This window comes from Macrotis lagotis, chromosome 7 (genome assembly GCF_037893015.1).
Source record: "Macrotis lagotis isolate mMagLag1 chromosome 7, bilby.v1.9.chrom.fasta, whole genome shotgun sequence".
Classification (NCBI taxonomy): domain Eukaryota; kingdom Metazoa; phylum Chordata; class Mammalia; order Peramelemorphia; family Peramelidae; genus Macrotis; species Macrotis lagotis.
In genome coordinates, this window is record NC_133664.1 from 61,984,327 (window position 1) to 62,009,616 (window position 25,290).

Genomic DNA, 25,290 nt, shown 5'->3' on the forward strand with positions numbered 1-25,290 from the left:
TTATTTTTTAATTTCAGTTTGATCCATTAACAATTGAAAGTAAAAAGGCAGCAACAGTGGTGTTGTTGCTTAATTGTACAGAAGAAGAGATTTTGGCCAAAGCATGTGAAGCCATTTATAAATTTGCCTTAAAAGGTTTGTTTTTCCCCTGTCTTTCAGTTTTATAAGTTGTTTTTGAAATATTTACAATATGATAAGTTCCTTTTTCTCCCATACTTAACTCCTTGTAAAATTAATTCTTTGAGAATCAGGTTTCCTTTTACATATTCCCCAAGAAAATTAATGTATCTCCCTAAAGAGCTAATAATTTAATGTCAAGAAACAATTTAAACATAATAGAATAGAGATCAATATTTTAAATTCCAGATCTATTTCCTTACTAAATGTTCCATATTAGAAGGTTATCAGTTCTATATGATAAAGCATTTAGAAACTTAAGCAGTTCATATAATTTCAATATTAAATAAAAAGCACTGACTTTTCATTATATTTTACAAAACTGGATTTTTTAAACTGAAATTAGTGTGAGTGAATATTATAGGATTCAGAATTTAATTTACTTTTAAAAATAATTTTATGGCTAATGTGTAGGAAAAAAGTCAGTTTCTCATCTTTAACAGAAGTTAGGATGAAAGTTTGATAAAAGACTACAATTATTTCCAGTCATCCAGGTCCTCTCCCTGAGACTCATCTTTGATTCTCCCATTTTACTCATTCCCCAAAATCCATCATTTTCCAATTGTTGCCACTTTTATCTCCATCCATCCTTTTCTCATTCCCCTAAACTGTAGCCTATTCACCTTTCATTTAGACTATTATGAGTTTTTCTTAGTTCCTTTGTTTTCCTTTTTTCTCTCCTTTCTATATTCATATAAATCTGCATTTCTCTTGAGAAGTCAGCAAGGGAGGAGAGCCGACTGAAAATCTGAAGGGCTGCTCCTGGCCCAAGGGCCACCTTTAAGACCACACCAAAGCAGCCGCCATGCTTAGAGGAGAAAGGATTCAAGTCCTCCCTCATCTTGGCAGGCAGAGGGCATGACTGATAGGTGCAGGCCATGTCTAAGCCCCATTGTTCCTGGGGGAGGAGGGAGGTCTACCTTCTCTTCCTCATCTAGGCCACCTCCTGGAAGACTGCCCTCCCCGCTCCCCCAGCCGAGGCAGAAGGAGTCTCGGACTCCCAGGTCCCGACCCACAGCCCTTCTAAGACTGGACCAGGGATGTTGACCTGAGGGGATGAGTCCTGACTTGGATGTTCCCCCTCAGAGGCAGACTCACAACCTCCCCACCTCATCTCGGGGGGCACCTGCCCAGGCCCACTTGCCAGGGTGCATCTGTGGCAAGACCGGACCTCAGCTCTCTCTGACTTCAGGTCAGTCCAAGTTCACTCCCCACTCCCATCAGCACCTCTTCTTGACTGGAAGGCCACAGAACACCCTCCCCTCCCCCTTCCCAAATCCCCTTCAGTTCCCTTTTGTGCTTTGTCTTCCCCCATTAGATTGGAAGGTGCTTGAGAGCAGGACTGTCTTCTTACTGATATCCAGAGGCTCAGCTGCCTCATATACAGTGGGTGCTTAATCATCGCTAGTTAAGTTGCTAGTTGCTAACCAGGTCTGGCTCTGCTTGTCAGACCACCCCCAATCTCCTAGCCTCCTAAATTACTCCCCAATTTTTTAAGATACTGTGCCATTTAAAAGGCACACTTCATTATGGCTCCAACCAACCTTTCCAATCTTATTTGTTCCCTTCTTCATACTCTCCATTCTAATAAGTCTGACCTCATAGCTATTTTCACACCTGTAATTCCACTGCCCATCTTTTTTTTCTTTGAACAAAAGAATGCATTTTTCCTCACTCCTGTTACATTGAATCCCTATTTCCAAAACACTGCTTAGCTGCCACCTCCTACAAGAGAGATTTCCTAATCTTCCAATGGTTAGTGCTATCTTCCTAATGAAATTACTTTTTTATTACATTAGTACATATTTTGTGTTGATTTATCTATTTTCATATTATATGATCTCAGGAGAATGTAAGTTCCTTGAGGGCAGAGAGTTTGGTCTTTTTTTCCCCCAGTCCTGCGCACAATTCTTTACCCAGAGTGGTTCTTAATAAATATGTTGAATTGAATTGATATTTTCCACTTCCTGGTCTTGTCTTAACATCTTAAAGCATTGTTTTAACTATTATTAATCTTACTTAATAAATATGAACTTCAGTCCTACTCCAATGCCTTATTTTGTTACAGAGGTAAAGAAATTAAATTGATTCTGTATTGTTTTGCAATGAATTCTACTCCATTATTTATCCTATAGGATATTACTGCCCCTTGCTGTAGGATGGCTCGTCACATTGCCAAATCCTTGAGTTCAGGAATCCAGGTCTTCCTCTGAGTTGGCTAAAAGTTAGTTTAAAAGAAAGGTTGTTGTCTTTCATGCCTATATTCCCTAAAATACTTCATAGATATGGTTGTTTAGCCTCACAAAATTTCCCCTCCCAAAAGAGGTTGTCTATCCTTTCTTGTCTTTGTGTAAAAGGAGTTTTTATCTCTTTCAAGGAGACAGCAAGTTTTTTAGCTGTGATCATGTAGAAAAGACTACAAGATACATATACTAGAAAAATATTCCTATATTATTATAGAGGGAAATGATTTACCTCATCTGAATGCCAGCACATCTTTCTCAGTATAGTGAATTCTAATGTTCCTGCCTCATACAACCTCTCACTTTTTTTCCACCTTTCCCTTCTTTGTTGTGTGTTAATAAAGAAGAAACTCCACTCCTTTGGGGAGTTGCTGGCTTTTCTAAGTTGCTGTTAAGAAACTGATCTCACTTCAGTACTGCACTTCAGTCTACCTTTATTAAAACAAATTGAGATAGAGGTTACCCTGGGTTTTGGAAGACTAGGATAAGGGAACAGACCTGTTAGAAGATCAAACAAACTAATAAAAGACTTTGAATATAGGTCCATTAAAGATGGCAAGTCTGTCATATGATTATCAGGCAAATTATAGACTTATGACCAGAAAGATGGAGGAAAGCCATTCCCAAATTCTTTTCCCAACATAATAATTATGATAAATAGCTACTGAAGTATTCATGAAATATTCACACTGAAGAAAACATGTATCCTTGAAGTTTTGAGTTTAATATAATAAGCATATATTTATGTTCATTATAATATATGATATTAGTAATAAAATCTAAAAGTAGAGATGTCAATTACTTAGAAATATATTCTGTTTTTCTATTTTTGAAAAGTTAACTGAGAAATCAATATCTAATTGCCCCACTTACTCATCTCTACAAATTATGGGAATAATCTATATATACATTGAGGACACCCTTGATGAAGGGAAGAATGGATCTTTATGATCACATAACTGCCTGAAAGGTCTATCCAAGAAGATACCCTCTTGTATCACTACCTTATCATGGTGCATCACTCAATGAAACTATGAGCTATGCCATGCAGGGTTATCCCAGATGGGTCATAGTAGAGAGTGCTGACAAAAGGTGATCTGTTGAAAAGGAAATGGCAAGTCATTCCAGTATTTTTGCAAAGAAAAACCCATGGATAATAGAAAAATGATAAAAGACATGACAGATGAACCCCTCAGGTCAGACAGTCTAACACATTAATGGGAAAGAATGGAGGACAACTACAATTACCTCCAGGACTAATAAAGTGACTGGACCAAGGCCAAAAGGAAGTTGAACTGTGAATGTCTGGTGATGAAAGGAAAGTCCAATATCTTAAAGATCAATGTAGCCTAGAAAGGGTGCAATCAAGGTAAGGTGGATGTCTTAATGATTAAATGATTAAACCACTGACATCTTCAGTTTCAGTGAACTTAAATGGATGAGAATTGGGTAAATATAATTCAGGTAATCATTACATAATACTAAAGACAACAAGAATCCTTATAAAATGGAGTAGCCTTCCTAATCAATAAAAGGGCAAGTGAAGCAGTACTGGGGTATAATCTCAAAAATGGCAGCATGGTAATTGTTCAACTCCAAAGTAAACAATTCAACATCACAGTGACAAGTTTGTACTCCTACCATTAATGCTGAAGAAGTCAAGGTTAATCAACTTAATGAAGACCTACAACATCTTGAACACCAAAAAATATGTCATATCCATCATAAGGGACTGGAATGCTAAAATAGAAAATCAATAGATAACTAGAACAATTGTTAGACTTTAGAGTACAAAATGAAGATAGTTCAAATACTCAAAGCAAATACTCTTTTTGATGACCCAACAGGTGCCTCTCCACATGGACATCACCAGATATAGTCAATATCAAAATCAGATTGATTATATACCTTGCAGTCAAAGGTGGAGAAGCTCTAAATAGTTAAAACAAAACCTGGAGCTGACTGTAGCTCAGATCATGAACAACTTATTGCAAAATTTAGAAAGTAGCTGCAACCATCAGACTGTATAGATAAGATCTAGATAACATCCTTTATGAAGTGGAAGTGATGAATAGATTTAAGGGATTAGATCTAGTGGATAGAAGTGTCTGAAGAACTATGAACAGATATTTGCAATATTGTATAGCAGGCAGCAACAAAAATATTCCAAAGAAAAAGAACAAGAAAGCAAAATGAATATTTGGTGGGGCTTACAAATAGCTGAGGAAAGAAGGAAGGTTGGAGGGAAAGGAAAAAGGAAAAGATATACCCAGTTGAATGTAGAATTCCAGAGAATAGACATAGAGATAAAAAGTCTTCAATGAGCAATTCAAAGAAGAACAATAGAATGGAAAAGATAACTCTTCTAAAAATGATAGATATCAAGGGAATGTTTTGTGAAATTGGATATGATTAAAGACAAAAAAATGGTAGGGCTTAACAGAAGCAGAAGAGATTATGAAGAGATGACAAGAATATACAGAATTAAATAAAAATGATCTTAACATCACCAATTACTATGATGGTGTGGAATATTATGAAAAATTAGTCATTTGAGCTTTAAGAAACATTGCCAACAATAAAACTGATGGATTTCAGTTGATTTATATAAAATCCTCAAAATGATGATGCACCCAATATAGCAGCAAATTTGGAAAAGTAAAACAGTGGCTTGGAAAATAGCATTTTACAATCCAGTCCTAAATAAGGGCAATATCAAAGAATGCTGAAATTACTGAACAATTGTGCTCATTTTACATGCCAGCAAGGCTATGCTTAAAATTTTACTAGCTAGGGAATGAGCAGAAGAGCAGTCTGGTTTTTGAAGAGGCAGAGGAACTAGAGACCAAATTGTCAACACTGGCTGGATTATTGAGAAAGCAAGGAAATGCCAGAAAAAAACTACTTATACTTCATTGATTATATTAAATCCTTTGACTATGTGAATCACAGCAAAATGTAGCAAGTCTTCAAAATATTGGGATTACCAGATCTTGTACCAGATCTTCCTCCTAAGGAACCCAGTATGCAGGGCAAGAAGTAATAGTTATCACCAAACTTGGAACAAATAATTGGTTTGAGATTGGGAAAGGAGTATGACAAAACTGTATATTGTAATCTTAATTATTTACCTTATATGCAGAGTACATCATGAAAAATGCCAAGCTGAATCAAAAGCTATTATTAAAGTTGTTGGGAGAAATATCAACAATCTAAGGTATGCAAATAATCACTTTGATGACAGAAAGTGAAGAAGAATTAAGAAGCTTTTTAAGAGAATGAAAGAGGACAGTGTAAAAATTGATTCAAATCTTACAAAAAACTTAAGATTATGGCAACTAGTCTCATCACTTCCTGATAAACAGATGTAGAAGAAGGTAGGAGCAATATCAAATTTCATATTATTAGGTTCAAACAATCACTGCAAGCATCTGCCACAACCATGAAATTTTTAAAAGGTCTGTTGCTTGGAAGGAAAGCTGTGGCAAATCTGGACAGCATACTAACAAGCAGACATCATGTTGCTGACAAAAGTATGACTTTTCGAGTAGTAAATATATTTCTGGGTGACTTGCTAGAGTAGGCTCAGATTATCAGATATGGCAGGAATGGAGGAATGGAGTTAGAAACAGCAATAGCAATGGTCACCTACTACTGAAGACTTGCATATCTCATGACCTCATCACAAACTGTCTTTCATTTATCTAAATGCACTAAAACTTCCTGGATGCACCCTCGACACAAAAGTTGGCATCTAATAGACTGTGATTATAAGAAGAGAGAAACTGAATGAGAGAGCAACAAAGGCAATGTGTAGTGCAGAATGATGGAATGATCACAGACTCATCCTCTCCAAGCTAAATATTCACATTCAACCAAAGCAGTAGCCACAAGGCAAAATGAATAGTAGAATAATTGTCAAGAGATTAGAGTTTCTCTCTGAAAAAAAAAAGTTTGGGAAAAGTTTGTTGTTAACTTGGAGGGAAAATTGAGCCAACACACAGTTGGCAACAGTGAAGCAAGAAAAGAATGGGCAGCTTTCAGAGATCTGGTGAATAGCACTGTATTTGCTCATCTGAGCCAGAACTCACATTACCAAGACTGGTTTGAAGAAAATGATGGGGAAACACAGAAGCTGCTAAATGAAAAACAAGAGTTCCACAGGGTTTACCAGCAGTATAGTTCATTCATTTCTAAGAAGGCAGTATTGAATTCCATGAAAAGTAAAATGCAAACAAAGCTTATAGAGATAGAGGATTCTTGGTTCAGTAAGAAGGCAGATGAAATTCAATTTTATGGAGATAGTAACAAACTAAAATGCTTTTTTGATGCCTGAAGGTTTTTTATGGGCCAAAGACATTTAGTGCATCTCAACTACTTAGTGCTGATGGATCCACATTGATTAATGATAGGGACATGATACTAGAGAGATGAGCTGAACATTTCAATAGTGTTTTCAACAGGCCCTCATCAATCAATGCAAAAGCCATTGACTGTTTACCTCAAATTGAAGTCAATCAATCCCTAGCTGAAGTTTCAACTGAAGAAAAGATTTGAATGCCATTAGGCTCCTTTCAAGTGAAAAAAAAGCACCTGGTGCTGATTCTATTACAATTGAGATCTACGAGGTGGGGTGGGGGGGGATTTCATTACTCATCCAAAACCTGACTGAAATTTTACAGGTTATATGGCATGAAGAGGTATCCCCCAAGAATTCAAGGATGCCACCTCCATCATCCATCTCTATAAATTTGAAGGAACATTCACAGGGGATATTTCTCTTTTAGTCATTGCTGGTAAGATTTTTCTCAGTTGTACTCAATAGGCTGATCTTTTACCTGGAAGCTGGTAATATCCCTGAGAGCCAGCGTGACTTCAGAAAGGGTAGAGGAACAAGGGATATGGTGTTTGCTGCCCAGCAACTCCAGGAAAAATGCCAGGAACAGAATAGAAGTCTGTATAAAACATTTGCAGATCTGACAAAGGCCTTTGTTACCATTAGTTATGAAAGGTCATGGAAAATTATGTCAAAATTTGGTTGTCTGGAGAAGTTCATCAGTATTACATGTCAATTTCATGATGGCGTTCATGCCCAGATTCTGGATAGTGGGCAATTTCCCAGTCACCAGTGTAATGAAACAAGGGTGTGTGTCCTTGCTTCCATGCCTTTTAGCATGATGTTTTCAACCACGTTATCAAACACTTTCACTGAGGATGATCATTCCCTCAAGGTCAGCTACTGCACTGATGGCAAATTCTTCAATGTGAAAGTGGAGGGAGTGTTGGCACAAGATCTTCAGTTTGCAGATGATTGTGCCCTCATTGCAGCCTCTGAAGCTGAGATGTAACAAAGTATGTATCTACTGCTTGTGTGTCTAATGTTTAAGACCAAGAAAACCCAGGGGCTCCATCAGCCAACATCACACCATCCATATGTGGAATCATCATTACAGCAAATGGAGAAGTTTTCTTTTTATTATTATGGACAAGTTCAATTCCCTTGGCAGTGTCTTTTCCAAGGAGGTACCCACTGACAACGAGGTTGACACACACATTGCCAAAGTTAGCTCAATATTTGGGAGACTCCAGAAGAAAGTGTAGGAGAGAAGATATATTAGAATGACCACCAAAGTGAAGGTCTGCAGAGCTATTTTACGGACCTCATTGCTGTATGTCTGTGAAACCTGGACAGTCTACCAGTGCCATGTCAGGAAACTGAATTGCTTCCATTTATATTGTCTTAGGAAGATTCTGAAGATCATCTGACAGGAGAAAATATCAGACCTTTCTCAAGGAAAACTGCCTAGTATTCCAACATTTTAAAATATTTTTACAGGTTATATGGCATGAAGAGGTATTCCCCAAGAATTCAAGGATGCCACCTCCATCATCCATCTCTATAAACATTCATCTTAGTTTATATACAGAGAGTGCAATTATGATGGCCTGGACATATCATTAGAATGCCAGATGTTTGCTTGCCAAAAAAACCCAACTTTTTTTGAGAACTCACACATAGCAAGTGCTCACAAGGTTGGTCAGGAGAAGCAATATTGGGACACCCTGAAGGTCTCATTGAAGAGCTTTAGAATTGATTGAACAGCATGGGAAATACTGCACCACCCAGCATGGCATATTCTCATCAGCAAGGGGGCTGTGCTCTATGAAAAAGTCAGAAGTGAAGCAGCTCAAAGGAAACGTGACATACATAAGTTTAGAGTACCCACCCCAGTTGTTCACATGGACTTTTTGTGCCCAACCTGTGATAGAGCATTCTGAGCTCATATTGGTCTGATCAGCCACAGCTGGAAACACTAAAATATATCTCAAACATAGTGATCTCATTTTGATCTTTTTCAATAACGAAGGAAAAGAATCAACCATATGACTGTGAGAGTTGGACTATAAATTTCCAAACTGTGGTGCTGGAGAAGACTTTTGAGAGTCCATTGATATAGAGGAGATAAATTTTTCAACACTTAAAAATTTTATTTCAGGCTATTCACTGGAAAGCCAGATATAGAAACTGAAGATTAAAAAACTTAAAAGACCCTGATCTTGGGAAAGATTGAGGGCAAAAGGAAAAAGGGACAGTAGAGGAAAGATAGTGTCATCAAAGCAATGAAGGTGAACTGGAAAGGATTTGGGAAGTAGTGGAGGATAGAATGTCCTGGCATGCTACGTATGGTCCATAGGATCATGAAAAGTCTGACATGACTTAACCAACAACAAATCTAAGAAGATAGGTTGCATCTCACCCTCCTAATAGTCAATCATGCTCCAATGCAACTCCACTATTATTACCATCCAACACTCCCCAAGTTCCTCATCTTCCACTTTCTTTCTAATCACATAGATTGACTCTGTTCAGCCTCATCAGGCTACACAACCAAAGTCTTGCTGATTCTTGGTCATTTCTCCTCATAACCATCTTTTTTGTTCCATTTATCCCTGAAATATTATTATAGTCCCCTAATGTTCTCCCTTCTATCAAGTCTTTCCTCAGTCCTATCCATCTCCCACACAGTTGACAAATTAATAGTCCTTAGTTAAAGACTTAATTATATCATTCACCTAATCAGGAATCTCCAGGAGCTTCTTACTGATTTTAATTTAAGCAATTATTTCATCTTTAACTCATCCTTTTAAAAAAAAATTTTGTGTAACTTTAATAACCAAAATCATTATATCATGTTAGTTCAATTTAATTTACATACCTGTATGTATGTTATGTAGAGGGCATATTCTCGATTTTTTTTCTAATGGGGTTATGTGATCAAAACAGTTTGGAGACTACTGATTTTTAGAGTATCAGCAATTAACTTGATGTTTACAAATTATCTAAAATCTGTATAAAATCTGTCTAAACTCTCTTTTCCCTTTCCATCTCCATTATGATCTTTATAGACAGTCACATAGAATTGAGGGTGATTTTATCTTTTTTTTTTCCTGCTGTCTGCCATGACTACCACTGAAGGGATTGAATATCCAACTCTGATGACAAGTCTTTCCTTCTTGGCTACATTTACTCTTAACCCTCCAGCAGTTTCTATTCCTATGCTCTGGGCTTTTAAATACTGGTTTTGAACTTATAGTTTAATGTGTTATATAAATTTAGCTTTCATACAAAAATGTTTATACAATAATCTAAATCATCTAAAATTATTTTAAATGTATTTCTATGATTTTTTTCATTTAAAAATTCTTTTCTTTTCAAATGAAAGACCTTAGTAACCATTTCAATTACATTTTAGCAACTAAGGGAATTCTGGAGAAAGGCTAACCATTTGTGATCATCTGAACTACCTTTATACTTGGGTCTCTCTGGTCAGTAAAATCCCACTTTTACTTGTGAACAGCTAAGATCAAAGAAACAATGGAGCTCTAGTCTCCATTTCAAATTTCCAGACTTTTTAAAAAATTATACTTATTTTATTTTTGTACAAATGATGTTTTTATACATTACTAAAATATTCTTGTTTAAGAGTAAACATAATACCCCCCAAAAAAAATATAGACCCTCAAGAGTAATAAAGTAAAGAGGGAAAAATTTAAATTTAAATTTTAAAAAATAATAATAGAGGCAACTAGATGGCACAGTGGATAGAGCACCAGCCCCAGAATCAGAAGCACCCAAGCCCAAACCTGGCCCCAGACACCCAACAATCACCCAGCTGTGTGACCATGGGTAAGCTACCCCAACCCCATTGCCCTGAAAAAAAAAACCCTAAAATAAAATAAAATAATAGTAATAATAATAATAATAATAATAATAATAATAATAATAATAGTAGTAGTAGTAGTAGTAGTAGTAGTAGTAGTAGTAGTAGTACAAACTGCCAGACTCTTGATGAAATTGATGGAAGTCATAGAGATACTATAATTAGCAAAACCTTTTAGGAGAGGGTGAGAAGTGAAGAAATTCTCACATAATCCTATTGATGCTTGGGTAGAACTCTAGAAATATTTCCCTCTGAACCCTCTACTTAGTATAAGAACAAAGTTATGGAACCCCATAGTCCTTTCTGAACCATTAACTACATTTCTGGAGAGTAATAATACAAATAATAATATAAATAGTAACCCTGTGTTTAGCTAAGTGAAGAAAAGGACTAGAATAGGAAAAAAAAGAAAAAAACTATCCTTCCATTTCCTTTTTAGTTACTAAGAATTGAATAGAGTTAGGGAAAAAAGATGTCATTTTGTCTTATTTCTTTTGTTTAGGAAGTAGGTGGCTAAAAGGAAGAGGTCAGGATATGATGCTGCCCACAACAGTAAATTTAGAGATGGTGTGTGGGAGAGAGAGAGAGGCTAAGAAAGTACTCTAGATCATCTGTATATTAACTCCTTCAATGTCCTGAGTGATTGAGAATGAAGTGGATTGGGGATGGAAAATAGGGGAAAGAATAACAGGGGGAGGAGGAAATAAGTAAAAATGAGGGAATTTTAAATTAATATTTATCTTTTAAATTTTTCCAAAATTTACTATATAAACTAAATGGAATAGATATGCAATTTAGATATTACAGTGAGTAGGTTCTCTCAGGATAGCATGGGATAGAAATTAATCATATTATAATTTTCTAATATTAAAATTTTTATTATTTATTCCATAACCTCCTTACTAGGATTTGCTATCTATAAAAGATGCTGCCAAAAAACCCTTATTATTTTGCATAGCATTGAATACTTTTGATGTGCTTCCATATCTGTAAATTGCTTTAGTTCTCCAAAAAGCTTATGAAATGTCTTATTCCTGTTTTTTCAGATGAAGAGTAGTTTCAGTGACTTTCTTTTCTAAGATCCTAAAGTGAGTCAGTGTCAACATATGAACTCTAGAAGTCATTAACTTTGAAGACAGTGTTTTTCTTATAATAATATCACACTGCCTTCCATGTAGGACAACCTGCATGGTAATTATTATTTAGCTTCCCTTTAAAGAGAAAAGGATGCCTGTTTGATGAGCTGTGTTGTCATGTCTCCATCCTTTTCATTGCTAGTAGTATCAAAAGTTTATAGAATATGTTGAAATATATACGAAAACAAATGATAGACCCAGAAAAATGGGAAGAGTAAAAGAGAGGAAGAATAAGAGGAGAAAACATTAAATTGATGTTGACATTTGAAATGGAGCAGAGGAAAGAGGTGTAAAACAAAAATAAAGACAAGATAAAATATTAATACTAGAATTCATAACATAGCAATTCATAAACATAATATGATTATATCCATGTTAGGTGAAGAAAATAAGATAACTCTTCTTGAACTTGGAGCTGTGGAGCCTTTAACTAAACTGCTTACACATGAAGACAAAATTGTAAGAAGAAATGCCACCATGGTATTTGGAATTCTGGCTTCTAATAGTAAGGATCTATTTTTCAACTCTATTAAATTCTAGGCAATGCATTCTCATTTTAAAAGTCTTTTAAATTTTACATGATATCAGAATCATCACTATATATGTAGTTACAGCTAGGATAAATAGGAAAGGAAGAGGAGAAGCCTAATTTCTAATTTCCTGAGTTGAAGAAAAATCACAATCTCTAATTATACTGCTTTGTATACTCTTTGCCTCTCCTTTGTTTTTCTCTTGAGGGCCATTCACCCATAAGAAAAAACAAAACAAAATAAAACAAAGCAACCTACAAACTAAGGGTCAAATAAATAATGTTGATATTTTTAGTATGTTTTCCCTTTTCATAGGGATTTAGCGATGGCTGTTTATAGCATAAGGATAAGACTTGAGATCTGATTTCCCCAGCAATGCGGGTCAAACTCTTCTCTGGATGTTATGTTTTTGGTGAATTGCTCTGAAACCTGAGAGGCTTAAGACTTAACCAGGGTCACTCAGGTTCAGACTATTTCTTGCACCCACCCAAGTCTTCCTGGATTTGAGGCTGGCTTTCTACTTACTCTACTAAATGCTAAATGTTCACTTTGTAAACATACCAATTCAAAGCAAAAATTTAGAGGGTCATTATTAATGTGATTGGTCCACGAGGCGGCACTATAGTGCTTAGAATTCTGAACCTGGTGAAACCCTCCTCCTGAGTTCAAATTTGACTTCAGACATTTGCCAGCTTTGTGACTCTGGGCAAGTCACTTCAGCCTATTCATCTCTTCTCCTGTTCGTTTCCAAAGCTGTAAAATGACATGAGGAAGGAAATGGCAAACCTCTCCAGTATCTATGCCAAGGGGAAAAACCCCAAATGGGCTCATGAAAGAGTCAGACGACTGAAACTACTAAGCAACAAACATGATCAAAGGATACAACATAGCATTCCTTTTTATAATTAGTTCAAGCTTTTGAAATTTTAGAGAACATATGTGTTGACTTTAGATCATGATCTGGTCAGAATGGAGAACCCAGAGCATATATTCCCCAGCTACCTATTCCTTCCTCCAGAGTGAGAGGGTTCATGGAAATGGTTAAGGAATTCAGCAGAGTTCTTATTCTATGAGGTTCCTTGGCAAAATCACAACCTGTATTAGCAGTTATCTTATTCTAAAAATAAGTGACCTCTAAAAACCCCTAACTATGTATAGACATGAGACTTCCTTGATAAATTGTCACAGAAATAGCATTATCAATCATATCCCTTCTAAGTGGACTCTGAGAAGGTCTGCTGTCCAGGAAAACTGGGATTCCCTTCTAACCAGGAATTTCCAAGTCTTTAGGTAAAGTCCATTTCTGATATGCTGATGGCCATAGTCCCTTCAGTCACAGTCTGTGGCATCTATGTATGTACAGAGAATGATGCTTTTTTGTCCATTATTCATTAGTTTCCTGCAGAGCAAAAATTAATCCCCTCTTAAACCCTAAAATTACATCAGCATACATATTTAAACAACTTGTAATTGGAAAACAAATTATCAGTGGCAATCATGTGCTACATTCTCATGTCTGACTGGATTAAACATAAAAATCACCCTCTGACACCTCTCCAAAACCGTACGGGACATCTCCCTTCCCATTAATTCTTCACCCAGAAATTCAAGCTAAGTCCAATCTCAGTGATGTCCAACTCTTTGTGATTCCCTTTTTCAGGGGGAGAGGCAGTTGTCAAAGGAACTTAAGTGGTTTGCCATTTCCTTCTTTAGTTCATTTTAGAGATAAAGAAACTAAGAAAATAGGATGAAGTGCCTTGCAGGGTCACACAGCTAGTAAGCATCTGCTAGAAAGTGTCTGAAGTAGAATTTGAACTTAGGTCCAGTCCATTATCCACTGCCCCTCCTGGCCACCCCAAGCTAAGAATAAACCTATATAAAATCCATATCTTAAAGTTTATCCTACAATTGCACTACCCCTCTCAGAAAATCAGATTTATTTTTAGTTCAGGCATTATCTTATCCTCCATCTTAGACTTTTGCCAACCCACAAGTACTCTCAGGAAGCCATCTTTGGTGCTTCTTGCTCCATATTTTCCTTTTCACATTTAATATTCTGTATTATCTGTCACTGGCAGAAGTATAGTTAGTGATCATCTCCTTAAATTATATTTTTCTCAAAATAATACTTATTTTTTAATCCATTAAGGGATCAAGTGCAATTTTGTTAAGAAACATAGAAGTTAAAGCAAAATACCTATGAATATTATGCAATGGTTTCTTCTTTACAAACTGAATATTTACATATGTAGATTTCCTTTTCTTCTTATTTTTTCATATCATGATCTTGCCCAGGTTTAGGATGTACGTGATGTTAAAGAATAATTTAGGCATGGAATAAAACTTAGCAATTTCTAAGTCAATTTATTTTTATGTAAAATGATTTATAACAAAATGTTAGCCTCTGTCAATAGTATTTGACATTCTCTTTATGCTTTGCTGTTTATTTCTTTTTAATAACAAGAATAATTTTTATTTTTTCTTTGTAGATGATGTTAAAAAAACATTAAGGGAATTAGATATTCTGAATTCAGTTATTGCTCAGCTGGCACCAGAAGGTAACTTTGTTTGGTATTATAAAAAATGAAACTGTTGCCACCCAGTGGGAAAAACAATTATGAAAAATTGATAACAAAAACTTCAAATGAAAGTTCAAATTTACTCAAATAAATCTATTTTTATTTTTTATTTTAATAAATATTTGTTTTCCAATTATACACAGTAGTAGTTTCTACCTATCTTTTTTTAAGGTTTTGAATTTTGTCATTTTTCCCCCTACCCTCGCTTCCCTCCCCCACCCCACCCCCCACAGAAGGCAGTCTGATAATCTTTACATTGTTTCCATGCTATACATTGTTATATCTTTTTTTTTTTAATTTAGACATAATGTTTAGGGGATAAGTGACAATTTTGTCTCCTAAATTTCATTAATGAAGAGGAATCTGTTTTTCCTATAGTTAAGCAACAGCAAAAAAGATGAAAGCACTCATTCCATATTGTGTCAGTAGTGTAAGGCATGATCTGACATAGCAGTGAATTTTCAATAAACTGAAGATTTATGGATATTTGCCTTTTTTGACTATCTTTAGTGGTTGAACCAATGAGCATGTACCATAATTTCATTATTTGCTTTTGATGTACAGAAGAAGTAGTGACCCATGAATTTGCTAGCCTTTGTCTTGCAAATATGTCTGTGGAATATACCAGTAAAGTGCAAATATTTGAGGATGGTGGCCTGGAACCACTCATCAGACTACTTGGGAGCCCAGACCCTGATGTTAAGAAGAACTCAATTGAATGTATTTACAACCTGGTACAGGTAATATGCTTTTCAAATAAATTTTATTTTAAAAAAGTAATTATAAGAATGTTTTAAAAAACTTAAAATAGTACACATTCAAGAATTCTATTCCTAGTCTATCATTTATCAAAACAAATTAATAGTGTTTTATTTCAGAGACTTCTTTGCATATATGCTTCATAAGTAATTATACTTCCAGTTTAGGTTTCTTTTTAGAATATCCTCATAATTTAAAGAATAGTAGGGTAAATTAAGCTATTTGCTTTTGTTATCTTTTCTGGATCTAGAAATCTAGAGCTCTATAAAATGAGAAAAGCCTTCCAGGTTTACAATTCTCTGCTCCTTCAACTAACTGATTTAGGGTCTGCATGTTGAACTGGTGGATAAATGACCAGTAATACATGGACTCGAATATCATAGCCTGAGAGCAGTAGCTTACTCACTGCGTAAAATATTTGATCAGGATATGTACAGTCCAGAAACCTGCTTGTGAAGTGAACAAATGGCATGTGAATTCTGCTCCTAGAGCCAAGGTGAAGTCAAGATGAAGCAAACCAATATTTTTCACTTGATCTCTGACTCCTGGAGTTTCCATATGATCTCTATGCAGATGATTCTCAGATCCACTTAGCCAGTTCTAAGTCATTCATCTCCAACTACCTCACTGCACCTCTTGTAGACACCTTAAACTCAATAAACTCAACATGTCCAAAATTTTAACCCTGATACCATCCTCCCAGTCTTCCAGACTTGAAATCTCAGTATCATCCTGGACTCATCACTCTCTCTCTCTCTTATCTCTCCAAATCCAATAGGTTGTGCTGGTGATGCTTCCTTTGAATCGTCTTATAAAACACCTCTTTTGTTCTTCTGACACTGCCACCTCCCTGGTACAGACCCTCATTACCTCATGCTTAAGCTATCATGATAGTCTTGCTGGTTGGTCTCCCCACTCCTAGCTATCTTATACTCAGCTGTGAACTTATTGTTCCTAAAATGAATATCTGACCATATCACACCCTTATATCTTTATTATCTAGTAATAATCAGTAAAACTATAAATCATATTTGTAGCATTTGCCAATTTCTGAGTTATATTTATTGTTGACTCCAGTCTAGCTCCTTTTGTCTTTCCATTTTGCTTACCCCTTCCTCTCTCTGTCCACATACACTTCTAATACTGGCCTCCTTCCTAGTCCCTAAATTCTATACATTTTAAAAGGTACTTCTCCACACCTGGAACCCGCTCCCTCCTTATTTCTGCCTCAGCTTCCCTGATTTTCTTCAAGTCATCTTCCCAGCCTCCTTCATCACTAAATTTTCCTCTGATCCATTACACATACCTGCTTGCCTGTTGTCTTCCCTAGCATACAGTGATTTCCCTGGGAGCAGGGGCTGGGCTTTTTGTTGTTTTTGTTTTCTGCTTTTCTTTGTGTCTTATAATGCTAATTGAATGACTTGCCTATTCCTTGAAATCTGTAATGGAGACACAGCAGTGCTTCCAGACAGAAACCTGCTAACCCTCTGGATGGTCCCTTCTGATATCGGTCCTTCTCCTCTTCTTTCACCAGCTTCTTGACTAAAGCTTAAGGTCTAAGTTACTTTGTTAGAACTTCATTCTTCCATGAAGGGGAGGGCCCACACAAAAATCAAGAGTTGATTCAGGGCTAGGAGAGAATAATAATTTTATTAATAATGATAATTCTCCATTATCTAGAGACTAGAATGTTTATTTGTCAGCCATGGATCCTTAGAACACCTAGGTACCTCTTTCTGGAGAACAGAAAGATCTGGGTCCCTTTGGATGAAGTATTCAAAAGGATTTGAAAGCTATACCTTGTTCTGGCAATTCCTCCACTGTTTTCCTCCAGAAATGGTTCAACTGACTATGTAAAAGTTATATCAACAATTTCGATGAATTTCTTACTATGCAACACTTTAATATGTTTCTCAAACTGATTAGAAGGTTTAAGTATACCAGCAATCTATGTTTAATCTTTATAATTTATTCTCTATATTTTACAATATAGTTCTATGGAACATTGCTTGCTGACTTTTAGGCTTTTGGCCTTTATACCAGTCCCTGAATCTGGAATTACCTCCCGCTCATGTCCATTCATCAGTAGCCAATATGTAAGGATTACCTTGGATTCTCATGTAGAATTATTTAATCAAGAGGACCAGTTTTAAAATAAATTTCTATGATAGAATGAAAGATTGAGCTATCATAGGCAAAGCGAGAGTACCATTATTTAGTGATAAAAAGAGAACAAAGGCATAATAGGAGAAGAGTGATTAATGATCAAAGATGAAAAAAGTTATAATTTTTATCTCTTTTATCATCTTAAGAAATGTTACCATATTTATTATCCTTTTCCTGGCAAATTTAGTTGGACAGCTCTCTTACCATACAACCATAATTAGCAATTCTGGTAACTTGGATAAGGGCCACAAAATTTGCTCCTAGGAAAAAAGAGCACAAAAAGTTCCCTCAAATTAACAATTTAGATAAATTCAGTTAAAGGAGGGGGGTGGGAAGAAATAATAGTTAACTAGTTAAACAAAGTTCAGTAGAGGAAAATGTATATACTGTATAGGGTATATACAGAGACACCTTGAAAGATAGCCCCCCCCCCCCCCATGAAAACCTTGGACATCTTAAGGCTACCTCTGAGGCTACTCTCATTCCAAGCTATGGATCTATGAATTATAAATATTGATGAGTATTTGACTAAAAGAGAGATTGAAGGAACCAAGTAGAAAAAGAAACAGATCAAGGGCTGTTTACACCTCTTCAAATGCTGCAAATTAAAAAAAAAGGAATTATTCACTTAAAAGATATATTGACATTTTTTAAATGCTTTCAGTGACTGAGTTATTTGCTAGAATTTGGAAGTCTTTTTTAAAAAAAATCATTCTGACTGATTTCAGAATAGAATTTTCTATACAATAAAGATGCTTTAAGTAACACAAATGGTCATGAAATATGTGGTCTCTTCTATTTTTTGATAAGGTAACATATGCAGATTATAATGAATTTTTTAGTTTTATAAAATTATTGGTTCATATTTAAATTATAACCCATTGTAGAAGGAAAGCTAAAAGCCTCAAAATAGTCATTTGTTGCTGTAGGTTAGAAAACAAAATCTCTTCACTATTGTCTTGTGTTTCTGTATTATTTATGTTGGTTTTTTTGGTATTCCATGTCAGGACTTTCAATGTCGTTTGGCAATTCAGGAATTTAATGCAATCCCTCCTATATTAGAGCTTTTGAAGTCTGAATATCCAGTTATTCAATTGCTGGCTCTTAAGACCTTAGGCATCATTACCAATGATAGAGAAAGCAGAGTGATGATGAGAGACTGTCAAGGACTGGAGCACCTTCTAAAAATTCTTGAAAATAAGGTACTATTTATTTATATAAATGTGACCACCATTGTTTAAATTTAAATCTTCCTTCCTTAAAATTACTAGTTATTGGAAATCTATGACTATCATACACAACCAGAAGGGAAAAGTTTGGTCAAATTAAAAAGGATGACTATAACAGTACTATAGTAATAATAAGATATAGTAACACCTTCCTAATTCAGACTATTTAAAGATGAGTTTGAATTTATAAAATGAAATAAAGCCAAGAAGTGCAAGAGAAATTGTCAGAGACATTTCTAATAGCTAAATATCAATGATTTATTACTGACATACAAATAGTTGAGCAGAAATTTGTATTTGAAAACAATTTGTTCCTGTAAAATATTTCTTCATTATTTTGTTCATGCTATTAACTTACATTTTTATAAATACACTATTTGCTATGTACTGGTAAACTCAAAAATTTCTTACTTATAAGAAATATCCTGAAAAAAATGATTTATAACTTTTTACCAGATAAGTATACTAAGATTAAATGACCAAATGTTTTAAATTTGTAAAGTTTACATTATCAGGGTTTTGGTGTAATTATTTTCTCAGATAAGTGATCATTTCTAGTAGTCACTAAAGTAGCCTGAAAAATGAAGTTTAACTAAATTGTTTTTATCAAGACATTCCTATAAAAATAACATAAAACATTTTCTACAATATAATGGAAAACTGCCTTAAAATGAGAAAGATCTATGTTTAAACCCCACTTCTGATTCATTGTCATTAGTGTGCCACTTAAGCTAATCTGTTACCCTGGATAGTTTCCATAGTAAGTATCCCCACAAAACTGATGAAATCCAAGATCCAGATGCCCTTCAAGTTTTTAGTATTTAGTATAATGTTTTTAGTATCTTTTCTCACAGTTGGGCCCCAGAATAGGTACAAATCCATTCAAAACCATAGCTCATTAGTCCTTAAATGCATTTACTATGTCTCTAGTCAGTCATAGGACACCATGAAATCACATAGTAAGAAAACCTATAATAGATCATCCCCTCCAATAATATTGAGCTTACTCCAGCAGTGCAAATATACTTAGGGATCTTATGGGGGGGGGGTGCAAACATAATGAATATATTTAAACTCCTAGTGATATAGGATCACTGCTCCTTTCTGCCCTCCTTGGACCTGCTCCTGATGGTCTATGACCTAGCCATTTCCTAGTGGCTTGCCAACTTCATGTTAGCAACTCCTAAGCTTATCTTTCTGAAGCCATGCCCTGGTTAGCTCTTTACTTCTAGCCAGGTTAACAAAAGTCATGCTGAAAGGTTTCAGCCAAGGTATTTTTTCCTTTCAATCCATTTGACAGAAAACAAAGTCTTATGTAACAGAAAACAGAAAACTACCTAACTTAGAGTTTGCTTTTTCCATAATCCTCTCTCGTTCTGCTTCAGGGAAACTGAGTAGGTACACAATCTTATGGAGCTCTGTCCCTATTTATCTTGCACATTTTTCAGGAACAAAGCCTAGCTGCTTTGACTCTGAATTTTGGACAGTAAATCTTTCATATCTATTATTAATAATAATACTAACTTACTTAATAGAACTTTTAAGGTTGGCAAAGTACTATTTTTGTATTATCTCATTTTATCCTCGGTCAACTTGGGTGGATTGCTGAGTAAGTGCGATCTGTGACCTCATCCTATAAGGGACTTTTTCAACCGATCAGGCCACAATTCAGGTAGTGTTATCTTCCTGAAAAAACTGAGACTTGAAGAAGCTAAATAATGTCAAAGGCTGAGTGAAAACTTGAGTCTTTCCTGATTCAAAGCAGAGTGGTTTTTTCCTAATAACACTCATTTTCTGTAGAGAACTTTGAAGTCTATAAAATGAATTCATGTGTATGATTTCATTATACCACCTTGAGAAGTAGATAGAGGTTGTGAGGGAGCTAGCATTTATCACATGTTTATTATTTATTTGATAATATTTTTTAAATGTTAAGAAAGTGGCAGGATATAAAGGAAATTCAAAGAATACTGCAAGGATGAGATATAGCCCATTTAAAATAACCCTAAACAAAATAAAATACCTAGGAGTAGACCTGCAAAGACAAACCAGAAACTAACAACATGAACATAGTTATAAAACACTTTTATATATACAAGTCAGATTTAAATAATTGGAGGGTAGAGTCAATATAATAATAATGACAATTCCCCTTAAACTAATTTACTATTCAATTGCCATCCCAATTAAATCATAAAAATTATTTTGAGCAAGAAAAAATAATTCATTTGAAAGAACAAAAAAATCAAGAATATTCAAGGAATTAGTGAAAAAAATGAGTTTAGCAGTATCAGATTGTAAACTATTATGAGGAGGTAATTACCAAAACTATCTGATAGTGGCTTAAGAAATAGAAAAGTGGATTAGTGGAACAGAGTAGACAAACAAATACACAGTTAGTGAATGATTACAGTTATCTTACAAACAATACACAGTTAGTGATTACAGTTATCTTGTGCTTGATAAAATATAAAGATTTAAGCTTTGGGTATAAGAATTAATTATATGGAAAAAGTATTTGTAAAATATATATATAGAATAATATCTTACAACAAGATGAGGTCAAAATGGATATATGAACTAGATATAATGAGAGATATAAGTAAAATTAGAAGAACATAAGAGATATTACCTATCAGACTTCCAAATAGGAAAAGAATTGTGAGATGTGAAAAGGATAATTTTAATTACATTAAATTTAAAAGGTTTGATAAATAAAAGCAATGTAGCCAAGATTAGAAGGAAAGCAGAAAATTTGGGGGTGGTATTTAGAGAATATCTTGGGTAAAGTTTTCATATCTCAAATATATAGAGAGATTTGTCAAATTTATAAGAATATGAACCACTCCCCCAGTTGATAAAAGGTCAAGAGATGTGAACTAGGCAGTTTTTGGGAAAAAGAAATCAAAGCTGTGTATAGACATATGAAAAAATACTCTAAGTCATTAATGAATAGAGAAATATAAATAAATATAGCTTTGAGATACCATCTCACACCTCTCAGATTGGCTAAATTTATAGAAGGGAAAAATGATAAATGTTGCAGGTGATATGGAAAAACTGGGACAATAATATACCATTCATGGAACTATGAACTAGTCTAATCATTTTGAAGAATAATCTAGAATTATGCTCAAAATATACCCTTTGACCTAGCTGTGTGTGTAACCTTTGACTCAGCAATGACACAGGTCTGTTTTCCATGGTGATCAGGGAAAAAGGAAAAGAAGCTATGTATTCCTAGCTTGTTGTGACAAGGAACTAGAAATTGAGGGGATGTCCCTCAATTGGGAAATGTCTGAATAAGTTATGGTATATGAGTGTGATGGAATATGACTATGCTGGTTGATGAGTGGGTTGATTTTAGAAAAACGTGGAAAGACTCGCCTTGAAAAGTCAAATAAGTCAAGAGAAACAATAACAGAAATTGTTCTAAGACTAACTGAAATGACTAAGCTATTTTGAGTTATATAAATGAAGAGGCTATTCACCTCAAGAGAAAAACTGACAAAGGGAAATAAGTTTATTTACATAATGGAAGGGAGGCAGTTCAGAATTTTAAATGTAAGAAAAATTAAATTAAAAAATTATTATTTCATTTGATCATAACAACACTGAAGGAGGTTGAGGAGGTGAGAGAAAGAGAATGTAGAGGCAAAAGAAGACCCAGAATAAAGTCTTGGGATACAACCACCATTAGGGGGCATGGTGATGATGATGATGATGATGATGATGATGATGATGATGATGTTTGTCCTTTGTCCTCAAAGAAGATCATGATATCATGGAGGTGATGCCATGACAAGCAAATGAATTGAATTTGAGTGAGGAGGGCCTGTGCTGTTACCAGCCCTACTTTCTGCACTGGAGCCATCAGGGTCCATTGGGGTGGGTGGGGCATGATATGAAAGATGAAGCAACAAATAATACTGAACAGTGTCAGGCAGGTTAGATGAGAATTAAGAAAGCCATGCTCTGAAAACCCAGATAGGAGAGCAGCATATTTTAAGAGGGTTCTCCTTTCAGAAGAGAATAGCTAACTGATGCCTTTTATCTTCATTTTATGTTTGCTAATATTTCATACTTTAAAATAAATATATTCTTCATCTTGAAAAGATTTATACTGTCATTTTGCTGTTTTTAAATGTAATTTGGAAAGTTTTGTCTTTCCTGTTGTCTTATTTAGCCTTAAATTCCAAATGGAGAAGCAGCATGACCTAGTGGTTGGAAGATAGCACAGGGAATCAGTAATTATAATTCTGCCTAAGCAATTCACATATCACATAATACCAGTTAAATCACCTTGCTCTATCATTTGAGGCTGTGAATATGTTATGCTGACCAAAAAAGAGGAGGCAGAAAAATTCACTTTTCTATGTCATGTCTTAAACTCCAAAGAATGAATTTTCTTTATTCCTTTAGCTAGTTCATTGCCCAATTTTATACCATTTCAAGAATGCTCTTACTGCAATTTCTAAGTTTCAGAAAAACAAGCCACACACATTTTGTTTCAGAAATTATAATTATTGTTGTTTGGTCTCAGCTTGCTTTTTCACTGCTGAAGGCATCTCCAAGTGAGGAAATCCTTCCTGCCAATGCAGATGGATTATTTTTTGGCAACTTGTCTTAAAATCTTGCATTGGGTATTTGGGAAAATTAAATGATTTGCCCAGTGTCACAGAGTTGGTATGTGTCAGATGTATTGACTTGAAACTGGGTCTCCTTAACTGTGAGGTTGGCTGACTATCCACTATGCCATGCTACCTTATCTCATAGGCTTTCCAAATATTTCCCTCAAAATAAGAATATAAAATTCTTATTACTATAAATTTCTGAGAGGCTGACTTTGCAGTCAAGCCCTACCTCTGACACCTACTAGCCCGATCACCTAAATTATTCAACAATTTCTGGGAAGTTTACAAGAAATTTTATTTTAGTCATTACTTAGATGGAATTGTATAGCTCTAGTATCTTGGCAAAAGCCCAGAATCCTGATTAGATCCCAGACACTGCCTTTACAATTGTGGTGGGTGGGGCAGTAGGCAAGGGGTAAATGAAAAAGGAAAGATGTCAAACTTGATGATCCATGGAAGGACTTCCATGCTTTCCTCCTGCCTCTGCCACAACAAATGTATATGATGATCTTAATCCCCCTTTCCATGAAAGATTGACCAAAATATGAGAACCCTACTAAAATCTTGTTTTATTATTAGGAATTTAATGATCTCCACATCGAAGCTCTTGCTGTATTAGCCAATTGTCTTCAGGATGTGGATATTATGCAACAGCTTCAGTTGGCAGGAGGTCTTAAGAAACTCATGAATTTTGCAGAAAATACCACCTTTCCTGATATCCAGAAGAATGCAGCTAAAGCGATTGTCAGAGCAGCTTATGACCGTATGTATCATTTTTAAAGGCAAAATATACATATTTTCTTTGACATTTTAATTTTGCTTAATGGGTACTGTACCACATCCCTGTCTGCTTTCAATTAACCAGCTGACTGTACAACTAACTAATCCTTTCACTTAGGGTCTGTCAAGCCAGGTAGCCTAGAGATTCTTTTGTCAGTGGTATAAGACTATACTCTAGCCAACAGATTAATAACCGCCAATGTAATTTAGTCATGTTCTTATCTTTTTATAATTACTCATTCTCTACAGGGATTTTTTTTATACATTCTCTTATTTGCTATGGATTTTAGGATTATACAGAAAATGTGCCTTATTTGTGATTATGAAAGCTACTGTTTAATTTAAATAAGTCTGTGCTAGGAATGGTATCTATATAGTAATTTTTCAAGTTGTAATCTAAATCTAGTACTTCCATGTACCAGGATATGAAAAATTCTATATTCATAACTATACATAATACAGTTTTCATTACAGTGATGAGTTCTGCTAACATAAATCTGCAAAACTGGAATAGTTTGTTTGTGTCAACAGAACCAAAGAGGAAACTGCAGTTTTAATTTATTTCTATTGGGGAGTATTTTATTTAACACAATATGTGATTTAAGTTTTTCTCCTTCTGTATCACTCCTGTTTCCAAGAATGACAGCTTGACTATTTTAAGTGAGTTACATTCTGAACACATATAATAAAGGAAACATTTCCTTCTTAATCCACACTATGGAGACCTTCCTTGCAACTCTTGTTGTAGTTCAAAGAGCAAAATTTCACTGATAGAAATTATACCTGGATAAAGTAGGGAGAATTATACTAGGAAATCTAGTCCAAAGAAAGAATT

At 35.0% G+C, this 25,290-nt stretch overlaps 1 protein-coding gene across 4 annotated transcripts in view; it reads left to right on the forward strand.

Annotated features, from left to right (window-relative positions):
• Positions 1–25,290, forward strand: part of ARMC3 (armadillo repeat containing 3) — a 129,875-nt gene that overhangs the window by 15,268 nt on the left and 89,317 nt on the right. For 3 of the 4 annotated variants that reach the window (XM_074192987.1, XM_074192989.1, XM_074192988.1), the window contains exons 3-8: positions 18–135; positions 12,158–12,283; positions 14,798–14,866; positions 15,452–15,627; positions 18,820–19,014; positions 24,255–24,438. In XM_074192987.1, coding sequence (XP_074049088.1) covers positions 18–135; positions 12,158–12,283; positions 14,798–14,866; positions 15,452–15,627; positions 18,820–19,014; positions 24,255–24,438 — 868 coding nt within the window. The remainder of the gene's footprint in view (positions 1–17; positions 136–12,157; positions 12,284–14,797; positions 14,867–15,451; positions 15,628–18,819; positions 19,015–24,254; positions 24,439–25,290) is intronic. The other variant, XM_074192990.1, reaches the window with a different exon arrangement.